Below are 13,514 nucleotides of genomic sequence, written 5' to 3' on the forward strand. Positions count from 1 at the left end.
GCAAAATGAAAGAAAGGTATAATCACTGATGAAAATCTAGGATTAGCACTCAGATGTGTACTTTCCATTATTTGTTAATTTAAAACTTCCTATATTTATTTGCATTTGTGATTTTTAAAATGATGTAATGTTAACACAGTAAGCACTAAGTTTAACAGAAAATAAACTAAACTGGCAAAAATTTTAATGGAACAAATTTAACTGACAATAATTAATTTATTTATTTTTACAGGGTGATACATCCACTTGAACTCAATGTTTAATCCCTGCTTATTCCCTCATTGCAAATAATTTTAGGATTCAATATACCCTTCTAAGAAACAGATAGGAGGGTATAATTGTGTGGACTTTATATTCACTATATACTGCCTTTAGAACAAAAACAATAAAAGCTGAAATGTCAGGGCCACTATCAGATTTAGATTTATACAGGGTTCAGGTAAAAAATGTGACTGAAATTACCATGTTTATATTGATGGGGTTTACAGATGATTTTGACGTTCAAATTTTTCTATTCTTACTATTTCTAGCAACCTATCTTTTTACACTGATAGGGAATTTGGGATTGGTTTCCTTGGTCATTGTGGATTCCAGGCTCCACAATCCTATGTACTATTTTCTGAGTGTGTTATCATTCTTGGATGCCTGCTGTTCTTCAGTTGTCACTCCAAAAATGATAGTCAATTTCCTGGTGGAAAATAAAACTATTTCATATCCTGAGTGTGTAACACAGACACTTCTTTTAGTTACTTTTGGGACCACAGAGTGCTTTCTTCTGGCTGCAATGGCCTATGATCGCTATGTGGCCATCTACGACCCCCTCCTGTATTCAGTCAGCATGGCACCCAGAGTCTACGTGCCACTCATCATTGCTTCCTATGTGGGTGGCATCTTGCATGCTACTGTACACACAGTGGCCACTTTCAGCCTCTCCTTCTGTGCCTCCAGTGAAATCAGACATGTCTTCTGTGACATCCCTCCCCTCCTCGCTATTTCTTGCTCTGACACTCACACGAACCAGCTTCTGCTCTTTTGCCTTGTGGGCTCTATTGAGATGGTCACTGTCCTGATTGTCCTCATCTCCTATGGCTTCATTCTGCTGGCCATTCTGAGGATGCGTTCCGCTGAAGGCAGAAGGAAAGTCTTTTCTACATGTGGCTCTCACCTAACGGGAGTGTCCATTTACCATGGGACCATCCTCTTCATGTACTTGAGACCAAGTTCCAGCTATGCTTTAGACCATGACATGATTGTGTCAATATTTTATAGCATTGTGATTCCCATGCTAAATCCTGTCATCTACAGTTTAAGGAACAAAGATGTCAAAGAGGCAATCAGAAGAGTGTTTGGGAAAAAATCAGTTTGTTCATAAAGTACATTTTCACACTAAACACTGAGGTGAAGAAATTAAGACTTATGTTATTGTCTCCATATAAAAAGGTTACAACATTTCAGGATACAAGATTTCAGGATATTTGTATCTTCAGGATACAAGATTTTTATTTTTTATTTTATGCCTTTTATTTCTTCTTGGATATTTCATAAAAAAAGATTATGGTCAACAAGCAACTGTGTAGTTTTTGCAGATGAGGATAGTGATCATCCATCGGTTTCTTAATGAGTTTATAAACATATGCACACCCCAAAATATACATATACACTAACATATATACATATATATGCTGATAACTGGTGATATACTTTTGCCAAAGCTGCCATAACAAACCTCATAACACTGTGTGGCTGAACAGCACAAATGTATTTTCTCACCGTCCTGGATGCTTTGTGTTTGAAATCAAGGTGTATCCAGGGTTTTTTCCTTCTGAGGCTTCTCTCATCAACATACACAATCATTTTGAATTAAGGCCCCACCCTACACTTGCCCCCTCAAAGACCCTATTTCTAAATTCAGTGACAGACTGAGGTAAGGAGTTTAGGACTTCAACAGGCAAATATTGGATTTACTTATACCCACACATAGAAGCATGTATAAACCATCATTTTCTCACAAAATACAGAGTCTTGGTGTTAGCATTTATCAATAATGTTCATGAACTAAAGAATTAAAGAAAAGCACAACTCAAGAATAACATACAAGTACCTGCTAAACAGTTCCCTTACCCCACTAAGCTGCAGAACATCTATATGGGTTTCTCTCCATTCCTGGTCCCAACTCAGCTTTGGCTCAGTTTTCCCTTGACACCCCTACCTTCTACTAATAAAGGATTCAAATTCCCAACTTGAGTGCTATATACACGACTTCAAATTTTCTTTTTTAAAAAATTTTTTTCTTTTTTAAATATAAATTTATTTACTTTAATTGGAGGTTAATTACTTACTGAGACTTCAAATTTTCTGTGTCTGCCCTTATCTCCTATACCTACAGAGATGAGTTTGCTAAAAACACAACTAATATCAGCTGGCCTTGTATAGTACCTACTGTTTAAAGAGAGGGAATTGACTGGGGAAAATTTAAAACAAGGGACCTAAAAATTAAAACAGTAAATCTGTATGGCCAAGAGGAGTGGTGTTGCGCTCTGATCTTCCCACTGGAGATGACCACGCAGACAAGGCAGATAAGCCAGCATTGCCTGAGGGGAGGGTTACGGCCTCTTCTGAGGCTGCCATTGTCTGCTTCACTGCACATGTTCTTCAGGACCCACCCCAACTGCCTCTCTTTGCTTCTAGACCTGTATACATGTGTCCCAGGAGTCCCCAGAAGGTGAGACCCCAGTGGAGTGACCCATGAACTGTGCCCATGTGTAGGTATGCCACGCTCTGTCAGTGCTGAGTCTCTGATTTTCAAAGAGCATCATATGGGGACCATGTATGGTTATTAATAGTAAGGAGTCATGGTGGAAGGAATGTAATGTTAGATTAGGCCAAACATTGGTATGGACCAAATTAGCAGAGATTCTTATTTTAGGCCACAGTTTTGGAAGTTAAAAAGGACTGCAACATGTTTCATTGGTGAGTGCCGGGGTCCAGCCCCGGTGGATCCAGGGCAATTCGAATGGGAGATGGAGTTGGCATTCTAGGAAAAAGCTATTTAATTAGAAATATAAAGAGAGGTTAGAAAATAATAGTGTAGTAGGAAAATTAGTAGAGAAAAAGAGGCTGAATAACTTGGTTTACGTGGAACACCAATAAAACTCCAAGACAAGGAATTTGCATCATCTACGTAGGCCACCGGCACTCACTTGAATAGCAGAGGGTGCCCCACCCTGGGCTCCCTCTGGCTTGGGTCTTAGAAGCCAGGGCAAGTAAGTAGACATGGCGAGCACCCACGCTCCAGATGGGAATTCAGCCAGAAGGGGAAAGAAAGAATGACACAGGGGAATCCGTCTTTCCAGAAACTGATCAGTTTTCTTTATTTTCAGATTTGCTTATATACTTTTTGTTATACATAGGGATGAATACAGAGTCACGCGGGGTCAGCAGACCTGACCCTTGTCAAAATCAGGTGCTTCATATAAAATTATACAAAGGTCTTAGGGGTTTTACATCATCTTCTGGCCATGAGGCCTGCTGACATTTTCTGGCCCTTTCTGATAATGGTCAGTCAACCACAAAACTTATTTTTTCCAGGGGTGATTTTTTCTTAAACTAGGCACCACCCTCCAAAGGCACCAGATAAAGTTGCATTCCTATAGGGTGAGGGTACAGGGAGTTATAATCAAGCACAGAATTTACTTAGCCTAAGGTTTAACATGATTATTCTTAAAGGTTAATACTTATTTCTCCTATATGATAGTTATATATTTATATAAGGGAAAGGAATATGGAGACTTAGCAGCAAATATTGGCCCAACAAATGAAAACCCTTCACCGGTATAATTTCTGACCAACCCATTATACTATACTAATAATTTTCTAACTTCTCAAGAGTCTCTATTTAGAGAGTTTAAAGTATCTCATGCCTCTCACAGTTGGGAGGCTGTAAAATATCACAGCCTGGCCAGATGAACCTGCTCAGGCAGGCTAGAGAACTTTCAGAGGAGTCTGTAAGTTGAAACACTCTTGTCATGCCCAGGAATTTTCATTGACTGGAGCTGCAAGTTAACTCCTTCTCTGAGAGATGTGGTGGGGCAACAGCCCCCCGTAAAGTCAGACGTGTAGGTGAGGGCATAAAACTGTAAAGTAGGCAGACTCTGGTTTCAGGGGTAGACGCTCGGGAACAGGGTCTCCTGAGGCTCTATCCCACCTTTGCTTTATGCTGAGCCTCCTTCCTCATGACCTTTGCCATGGGCAGAGTTCCTCATGCTGGCTCCCAGCAGGTGAGTTGGCTAAAACATGGAGAAAAAGGTGGCCAACAGTGAGATATATGGTAATGGACAATCTACTTTGTTTAATGTAGGGAAAGCGACTCACAGTCTTAGGGAGGCATTGGAGAATTAAAGTGGATTAGTTCACATTTGGACTGTGCAAAAGGCATCCTTTTCACCAACAAAATGAGAAATATATTTGTGAAGGGAGCTCTAGCTCTTGAAGATCTCCATATGTGGTTTTCTCTAAGACCAAATATTACAAAGGGAACTACAGCCACTAAATTGAAAAAATGCAGTGATATTTAATGGATCCCAGGGTGGCAGGTGCCAACTGGCAGCAATCAATCACCAAAGATCCAGTGGTCCTAGTTACTGTAACGGACAGCAGCATTGGAATCCACATGGACCTGTGGCATTGGCTAGGTAATCGTGGTTTCCCTAGAAGTAAAATAGATGCTTATTAAATTCCTACTTGATCTCTGTAAGCAGAAAAGATTTAATTCAAGGGAAACAAAATCTAACTAGAATTATTAAAATAGATAGCCATGGGTCTTCAGTAATTCCCAGAATTGAGCCACTTTACAGCCCCAAGAACCATTCAATGAAAGGAAGTCTGAGTCCTCTAAAGAAGGACTTGTTACAATAGCCAGAGTTTTTATTTTTAATATTTATCCCACCCTCCCCAAAGGGACTCAAAGATTTTTTCAAGGTAAATGCACTGGGGAAAAGGAAATACTCATAGTTTTCTGTAACTACTGGACACTTTATTTTGGGGGGTCCAAAATCACTGCAGATGGTAACTGAAGCCATGAAATTAAAAGATGCTTGCTTCTTGGAAGAACATATATGACCAACCTAGACAGCATGTTAAAAAGCAAAGACATTACTTTGCCAAAAAAGGTCCATCTAGTCAAGGCTATGGTTTTTCCAGTAGTCCTGTATGGATGTGAGAATTGGACTATAAAGAAAGCTGAGCACCAGAGAATTGATGCTTTTGAACTGTGGTGTTGGAGAAGGCTCTTGAGAGTCCCTTGGACTACAAGGAGATCAAACAAGTCCATCCTAAAGGAGATCAGTCCTGAATATTCATCGGAAGGACTGATGCTGAAGCTGAAACTCAAATACTTTGAACACCTGATAAGAACTGACTCATTTGAAAAGACCCTGATTCTGGGAAAGATTGAGGGTGGGAAGAGAAGGGATTGACAGAGGATGAGATGGCAGATGGCATGACTGACTCAATGGAAATGAGTTTGTGTAAATTCCAGGAATTGGTCATGGACAGGGAAGCCTGGCATGCTGCAGTCCATGGGGCAGCAAGGAGTCGGACACGACTGAGTGACTGCACTGAACTGAACTGAAGCTCTCCATCCTTCTGTCATAATTTAGTTTGTAGAGCTCTTCATCATCTTTCTCTTCCAAAGTACAGAACACTGGTCCTAACACTGATGGAATGATGCTGACTGGACCGAGGGAACAAGAAGCAGCAAATGCTCTGGCTTGTTGGTAAAGTACTTTCCTATCACTGGGTAAGAAATAAACACGACTAAATTTCAAGGGTCTTCTGACTCAATGAAATTTCTAGGGGGCCAGTGAAGTGGAGCATGCTGAGATGGCTCTTCTCAGACGAATAGTCATTGTTGCATCTGTTGTCTCCTAGAGTAAAGAAAGAAGGATCAGATTTACTGGGCCTTTTTAGATTTGGGAGGCAACATATTCCTTTTTAAGTATGTTCCTATGGCCCATTTCCCAAGTGACCCAAAAAGATGCTAGTTTTGAATGAAGCCTGGAACAATAGAAGGCTCTACAATAGGTCCAAGCTATTATCTAAGCCTCTCTATCACTTGGTCCATATGTTTCAGCAGATCCAATGGTGTTTGAAGGGTCCATGGCAGATAGGAATGTTGCTTGAAGCCTTTGACAGGTCTCCAAAAGTGAATTATAGCTCAAGCCTTTAGGATTTTTGAGTAAGACTCTTTCATTCTCTTCAAAGTACTCTTCTTTTTAATATTGAGCTCTTGACTTGCTACTGGGCATTAGTAGAAACTGAACACTTGATCATTACCTACCAAATTACTGTAAGACCTATGATACCTTTTATGAACTAGTGTTATATAATTATAATGTTAAAATGCTTGTTTTAAAAACACATGTATTGAAAATATAATAGAAACATATGTGATGTTATTCTTGTGTTTAACATATTTTTTAATTATTATTTTTTTTACTTTACAATATTGTATTGGTTCTGCCACACATCAACATGAATCCACCATGGGCATACCCGTGTTTCCCATCCCGAACTCCCCTCCCACCTCCCTCCCCATACCATCCCTCCGGGTCATCCCAGTGTTTATTTCTGATATGAAATTACCAACAGTTCATGTTACTACAGGCTAAATATTTGACATTGTTGATAGATCAAGACTGATAGTAACAATTCCTCTTTGCTTTCTTTTTTTTGCATTTATTGTTTTTAAAATTTTGTAAATATAAATTTATTTATTTCAATTGGATATTAATTGCTTTACAATATTGTATTGATTTTGCCTACTGAAAGTTTCTACTTTTAATTCCAATCTTTCAAAACTTTCTTTTTACATTTTGCTAATGTGTGAAAATGAAAGTCTCTCAGTTATGTCCGACTCTTTGGGACCCTACGGACCATACAGTCAATGGAATTCTCCAGGCCAGAATAATGGAATGGATAGCCATTCCCTTCTCCAGGGGATCTTCCCAACCTAGGGATCAAACTCAGGTCTCCCAATTTCAGGCGGATTCTTTACCAGCTGAGCCACCACGGAAGCCCAAGAGTACTGAAGTGGAGCCTGTCCCTTTTCCAGTGGATCTTCCCAACCCAGAAATCGAACTGGGGTCTTCTGTATTGCAGGTGGATTTTTTTTTTACCAGCTGAGCTGCCTGGGAAGCCCTAATGCATGAAGTGTAATAAACAGTGAATATTGAAAACTTATAATTAGGCATACTTTGCATGTGTGTACACCAGTGAAACCACCATCTCAGCCAAGATGAAGAACATGTCTATCATACGCAGAAATATTCTCATGCTCCCTCCCTTCATCATTCCCCACCACTCACAAAATATCATTTAAATTTAATTCCACTGTGCCCACAGAACATATGAACATAATCTGACTTGTTCGTTTGTTTGGGTTTTGTTTGTTAGTTTAGTTTTACACTTTTTGGTCTTTTTTGGGAAGTTTTTTCCTTAAAAAAAGTAAAGATTCATGCACCATTGTGTTGAGAACTGTAGACTTAAAAGAATTAGGTCGTGAAATTTTTATCCTCACTCCCAATATCTAACAGTGTGTGTGCCTTATTCCTTTGTAGTAAAACTGAAGGTCATTCAAATTTTGACCTACAGTACTCAGCAGAGAGACTTTTATTTTAGACTAAAGATACTAACTTTGTGAAGTAAATTTTCACACATGAAAGTACTTAGAAAAATTTACCATATATAAGTATTCCAAAACAACAATTAAAATGCACATTTTAGTATAGAAAGAGATTGAGAAATTTTTAACATCAATGAATAATATATGCTTTAAAGAAGATGTAAAGAATGTTGTGTAATTAATTCAGGAACCCTTAAAGTAGAAGATTGCAAGTCTGTTGAAATTGATTCCATCTTTATATCATTTATACATGAGCTGTAGGTTCTTTCTGTGTGCTCTTTAATGTTCCAGGAGTCTAGACTGAGCTTTTTAACACAGTGATGAAAAGATTTCCATTGTTAGAGAGGACAAATTATAATGTCAAAGTGCTATTCATATTTACTAAAGTTTCCTTGCCAAAGGTAATCATATAGCTAAACAAAGGGTCAGTCTAGGAAGGAATGGCAAAAAAAAAAACATGGATACTAGAATAAATGATTTACTGGGGGCCCTTACCATATAGATGTAACGTGTTTTATTAATGACTCCATATTTGTCTACTTATGCACAATATTTGTTAAAACCTTTCTCAGTATGAACATTCATTTTCCTTTTTTTTTTTTTTTTTTGCTTAGAGAAATAGTGCTGCAATAAACATCGCACTACACATTATTGTTTTTATAAGTACTTCTCATACTTATACCCTTACATATTTAGGCTTGTTTTTTCCCTATGCGGAAATCACTTAGTAATGATTCTGTAGCACCTGAGGGTGTTTTATTTATTTAACCGATAATATAAAAGGAGAAGGCAATGGCACCCCACTCCAGTACTCTTGCCTGGAAAATCCATGGATGGAGGAGTCTGGTAGGCTGCAGTCCATGGAGTCGCTAGGAGTCAGACACAACTAAGTGACTTCACTTTCACTGTTTACTTTCATGCACTGGAGAAGGAAATGGCAACCCACTCCAGTGTTCTTGGCTGGAGAATCCCAGGGACAGGGAAGCTTGGTGGGCTGCCATCTATGGGGTCGCACAGAGTTGAACATGACTGAAGCAACTTAGCAGGAGCAGCAGCATAAAAGTAGAGTATCAGTTCAGTCCAGTTCAGTCTCTCAGTCATGTCCGACTCTTTCTGACCCCATGAATCGCAGCACGCCAGGCCTCCCTGTCCATCACCAACTCCCGGAGTTTACCCAAACTCATGTCCATTGAGTCAGTGATGTGATCCAGCCATCTCATCCTCTGTCGTCCCCTTCTTCTCCTGCCCCCAATCCCTCCCAGCATCAGGGTCTTTTCAAATAAGTCAGCTCTTTGCATGAGGTGGCCAAAGTATTGGAGTTTCAGCTTCAACATCAGTCCTTCCAATGAACACTCAGGACTGATCTCCTTTAGGATGGACTGGTTGGATCTCCTTGCTGTCCAAGGGACATCAAGAGTCTTCTCTAACACCACAGTTCAAAAGCATCGATTCTTTGCTGCTCAGCTTTCTTCACAGTCCAACTCTTGTATCCATACATGACTACTGGAAAAACCATAGCCTTGACTAGATGGACTTTGTTGGCAAAGTAGTGTCTCTGCTTTTGAATATGCTATCTAGGTTGGCCATAAGTTTCCTTCCAAGAAGTAAGCGTCTTAATTTCATGGCTGAAATCACCATCTGCATTGATTTTAGAGCCCCCCAAAATAAAGTCTGACACTGTTTCCACTGTTTCCCCATCTATTTCCCATGAAGTGATGGCGTATAGAAAGGCATAAAAAAAGGGAAAATGTCATTCTTTCAGTTATAGCACATCCTGAATATCACACCTTACGCTTTACCATCTGAGCTACCAGGGAATCCCCTTAGACGTTTCTACTTACTATTTTACAGTAAGGAGAAAACTGATCTTTAAAAGTAAAACATTGCTAAGTAAATGAACACCATTGCCATAACCTTGAAGACATAACTCTCTACTAAAAGGAAATTACAGCATGAGCTATATTTAAAAATTTAGGACAATATTGAACAGCAAATTTCAATCAAGTCTGTGAACAAATTACATACAGAAATGCACCATAATTTCTGTATTATTTCAAATGTCTCATAATCCTGACAATTAAGGAAGAAATTTTCCAATTGCCTTTCTAACGTCTTTGTTCCGCAGACTATATATGATAGGATTGAACATTGGAGTCAAAATGGTGTAGAAAAGAGATATCAGTTTGTCTATACCTTCATGCTGATTCGATTTAGGCTTTAAGTAGGTGACGGTGGCTGATCCATAGAATAAAAGTACAACAGTGATGTGGGAAGAGCAAGTGGAGAGAGCTTTGGTCCGTCCTGTGTTTGCTGGCAACTTAAGGATGGTGGAGATAATTCTGATATAGAATCCAAGTATCAGCAAAAAGGGAACAGTGACAAACATTATACCAAATATATAGACCACCATCTCATTCACAAAGATGTCTCCGCAAGCCAGTTTTAATAATGGTGGAATGTCACAGAAGAAATGATTGATTGTGTTGGAGCCACAGAAAGGCAGAGAGAAAATCTGGCATGTTTGGCCTATCTGGACTGGAACACCACCGATCCAGGAGGCAACCACCAGCCCGATGCAGACCTCGGGGCACATGACCAGGGGATAGTGCAGAGGGTCACAGATGGCCACACAGCGGTCGTAGGCCATCACGGCCAGGAGGAAGCACTCAGTGGCTCCCAGCATAAGGAAGAAGCACATTTGTGTAGCACAAGTTAAAAAAGAAATGGTTCCTTTCTGGGTGCAAAGGTCCATGAGCATCCTGGGAAGAGTGATGGATACATAACAGATTTCTAGGAAGGAAAAATTGCCAAGGAAAAAATACATGGGCGTCTGAAGAGTGGCATCTACTCTGGTTATTAGAATTATGGTGCCATTCCCCAACAGGATAATCACATAGATGACTAAGAATATCCCAAGAAGAAACCACTGAAATTGGGGAATATCAGTGAAACCCAAGAGGACAAAGTCCATCATGATAGTGAGATTTGTTTCTGTAATTTTAAAATGGTCTTCTCTCTCTAAATTTACATTTCTTGACTGCATTTTCTTTTTGTACAATTGGCTAGGACATGGGCTTTAGTTCTAATAAGTTCTCAGTTACTTTCTGACACACTTGTGTTCTGTGATTTGGGGAGATTTGATTTGAAATCAGGAGCTATAAACTCATCTGCAGGAAAAAAAATCTTAAATGATTTATAATGTTACATCTACATTCTAATAAAATCTATATGTCTCATTATTTTAATTTAAATTATGGCATGAGAATGGAGAAAGCAGATAAACTACTTCTTACAGTCAAAACATCAATTAATTGTCTAACTTCCATGATTTTTAGTCCCCAATCAATCTTGTTTATAATATACTATCTGGTCTAAAACATCTAACACAATGTTCTATTGATTATTTATATATACTTTTTACCCTTAACATTATATCTAATAACTCATTTTATAAAGATATGGCATAAAGCTCTGCCCTAATTTACTGCTTCATAAATGCTTCTAAATTAACTTAAAAGTAGAAATTATAATTAGAAGTGATTTTCTAAGGAGTGAGAAAGTTAAAACTGTAAGAATGCAAGAGACAAAGCTTTTATTTTGAAAATCATAAGGTTCCACCGATCAGAATTCCAAATTACTGAATTAAAATACATCTCATGGCTTGAAAACACAACTGTTTGACATTTAACTGTTTTTAATCCTATAATTTTGGTGGAGAAAGAAATAGCAACCCACTCCAGTATTCTTGCCTGGAGAATCCCAAGGACGGAGGAGCCTGATGGGCTGCCGTGTATGGGGTCGCACAGAGTCGAACAAGATGGAGGCGACTTAGCAGCAGCAGCAGCAGTAATTTTGGACATTTGAATACTTTTCTGCCAAAATGAAATGTTCCTAAGTAAAAGAAAGATCAATACATATAAAAGTTTCACAAATGTAGTCAGATATTGTGTTCAATTCCTTCCCTGTTTGTGGTCTGTTTTGATTGGGTAACATACACAATAATAAAAATCAACCAAAAAGGTTAAGTTAAATATTCTTTTTCAGGAAATTATAATTAGGGTGTAAAAAATGCTTCATGTATTCCCCTATAGAAGGAAGTGCTCAGATGTTCAGTCACGTCCAACTCTTTGTGACCCTGTAGCCTGCCAGGCTCCTCTGTTCATGGGATTCTCCAGGCAAGAATACTGGGGTGGGTTGCCATACCCTCATCCAAAGGATCTTCCTGACCCAGGGATCGAACCCGTGTCTCTTATGTCTCCTGCACTGGCAGGCAGATTCTTTACCACTAGTGCCACTCAGGACGCTCTATAGAAGGAAATTCATTAATAAAATGTGATTCTTTCTCATTGAAATTATTTTAGGTGTAATGGCAACATTTACTTTATTGTCAGTTTATCAAAAGATGTTTGATTAATTTGAATGCAATATAACATTCTTTGATTACAGTTTTAATAGATTATTTCTAGAAATGAATAATATTAATGTTAGTATCATGTTAGCAATAGATACATTAAAAGCATATATTTCAAATGCTTCAAACACATTAACTTTTTAATGCAGAAAGTAAGATATCTAACTTAAACAAGGATATCTTAAAGAATAAATAGGTGTTCAACCCCTATATACTCATGATTTTAGTTGTTGGACATGTGTCTTAGTCGTTCAGTCATGCCGGACTCTTTGTGACACCATGGAGAGTAGCCTACCTACCCTGTGAAATTTTCCGGGGAAGAATACTGAAGTGGGTAGTCATTCCCTTTTCCAGGGAATCTTCTCAATCAAGGGGTCAAATCTGGTTCTCCTGCATTGCAGACAGATTCTTTACTATCTGAGCCACAAGAGAAAGCCCATAGTTGTTTGATATTATTTATTAAATCTTGATCCTGAAATTTAGAAACTGTCTTGAATTAAAATAGAATATTAATATATAATAGTTTATATTTACCTTTTTCAAAATTTTCTGGTTACTTTATTCCTGCTGATGAATTTTTTTAATATATCTTAAAATGTTACCTTGTTTAAGATCTGTAAGATTTTTAAACAGGAGCTTAACTTGCTTTCATAAAGCAAGGCTCTTTATAGAGGAATTCCTCACTTCTTCCTCAAGGGAATATTTCTTTTCCCTCTATACATCTAAATTGCTAGTTAAATGCTCCTGTTGGCAATTAAGTTGGTGTGTTTTTGCAAACAATTCTTCCATAGTAGACCAGACTTTCCTTCAGGCCTTCCACATAATATACTTTCATGCCTTCTCCATTTCCTAAATGCAGTCAGCGGGCAAAGATATCCTAGAGGAAGAAACACTTTGAATGGTCCAACAGTACCTGCAGGAAAATGTTCAAATTCTTTATCAACTGATCTCTTACCTGTGTTATTTTATTCTCTATAATTTCTCTGAACAGTTTTTTTTTAAAACCATGCATTGTTATCATCTGATCATGCTCTACTTATTCTCTCACCTTTAAGCAAAACTGATTATTTTATTTAAAGTATGATTATCTCTCAGACACACGGGGAATCCCTGAATAGACACATACCGCTCATTAATGAAATCTGTAAACAAAGATTAAGAACAACTATATTATTTGAAGTTTTTTAAGTGGATCGTTTTTAAAGTCTTTATTAAATTTGTTTCAATATTGCTTCTGTTTCATGTTTTTTGGTTTTTTGACCAGGGATGGACCCTACATCTCTTGAACTTGAAGGTGAAGTCTTAACCACTGGTCTGCCAGGGAAGTCCCAAGAACAACCATTATTATAAAATTTTCTAAATTAAAAACTCCTCTTTCTTGTTGAAAGATTTAGTAATTTACATTTCTCAGTTTCAACCCAC

General features: G+C 38.2%; 2 protein-coding genes across 2 annotated transcripts; one reads left to right on the forward strand and one right to left on the reverse strand.

Moving 5' to 3' along the window:
- Positions 1–397: 397 nt before the first annotated feature.
- Positions 398–1,372, forward strand: LOC138420698 (olfactory receptor 5T1-like). The gene has a single exon (XM_069554061.1). It carries the CDS (start codon positions 398–400, stop codon positions 1,370–1,372), a length of 975 nt encoding a protein of 324 aa, XP_069410162.1.
- Positions 1,373–9,758: 8,386 nt separating this feature from the next.
- LOC138420755 (olfactory receptor 10AG1-like) lies at positions 9,759–10,724 on the reverse strand. Its single transcript, XM_069554187.1, has one exon. The coding sequence runs from the start codon at positions 10,722–10,724 to the stop codon at positions 9,759–9,761; it is 966 nt and encodes a 321-aa protein (XP_069410288.1).
- Between the last annotated feature and the right edge of the window lie 2,790 nt (positions 10,725–13,514).

The sequence above is a fragment of the Ovis canadensis genome, chromosome 15, assembly GCF_042477335.2.
Source record: "Ovis canadensis isolate MfBH-ARS-UI-01 breed Bighorn chromosome 15, ARS-UI_OviCan_v2, whole genome shotgun sequence".
NCBI classification, from domain to species: domain Eukaryota; kingdom Metazoa; phylum Chordata; class Mammalia; order Artiodactyla; family Bovidae; genus Ovis; species Ovis canadensis.

Bases quoted from the DNA above. Each gene is read 5' to 3' on its own strand.
- LOC138420698 (XM_069554061.1), top strand. From the start codon at position 398: ATGTCAGGGCCACTATCAGATTTAGATTTATACAGGGTTCAGGTAAAA.
- LOC138420755 (XM_069554187.1), bottom strand. From the start codon at position 10,724: ATGCAGTCAAGAAATGTAAATTTAGAGAGAGAAGACCATTTTAAAATT.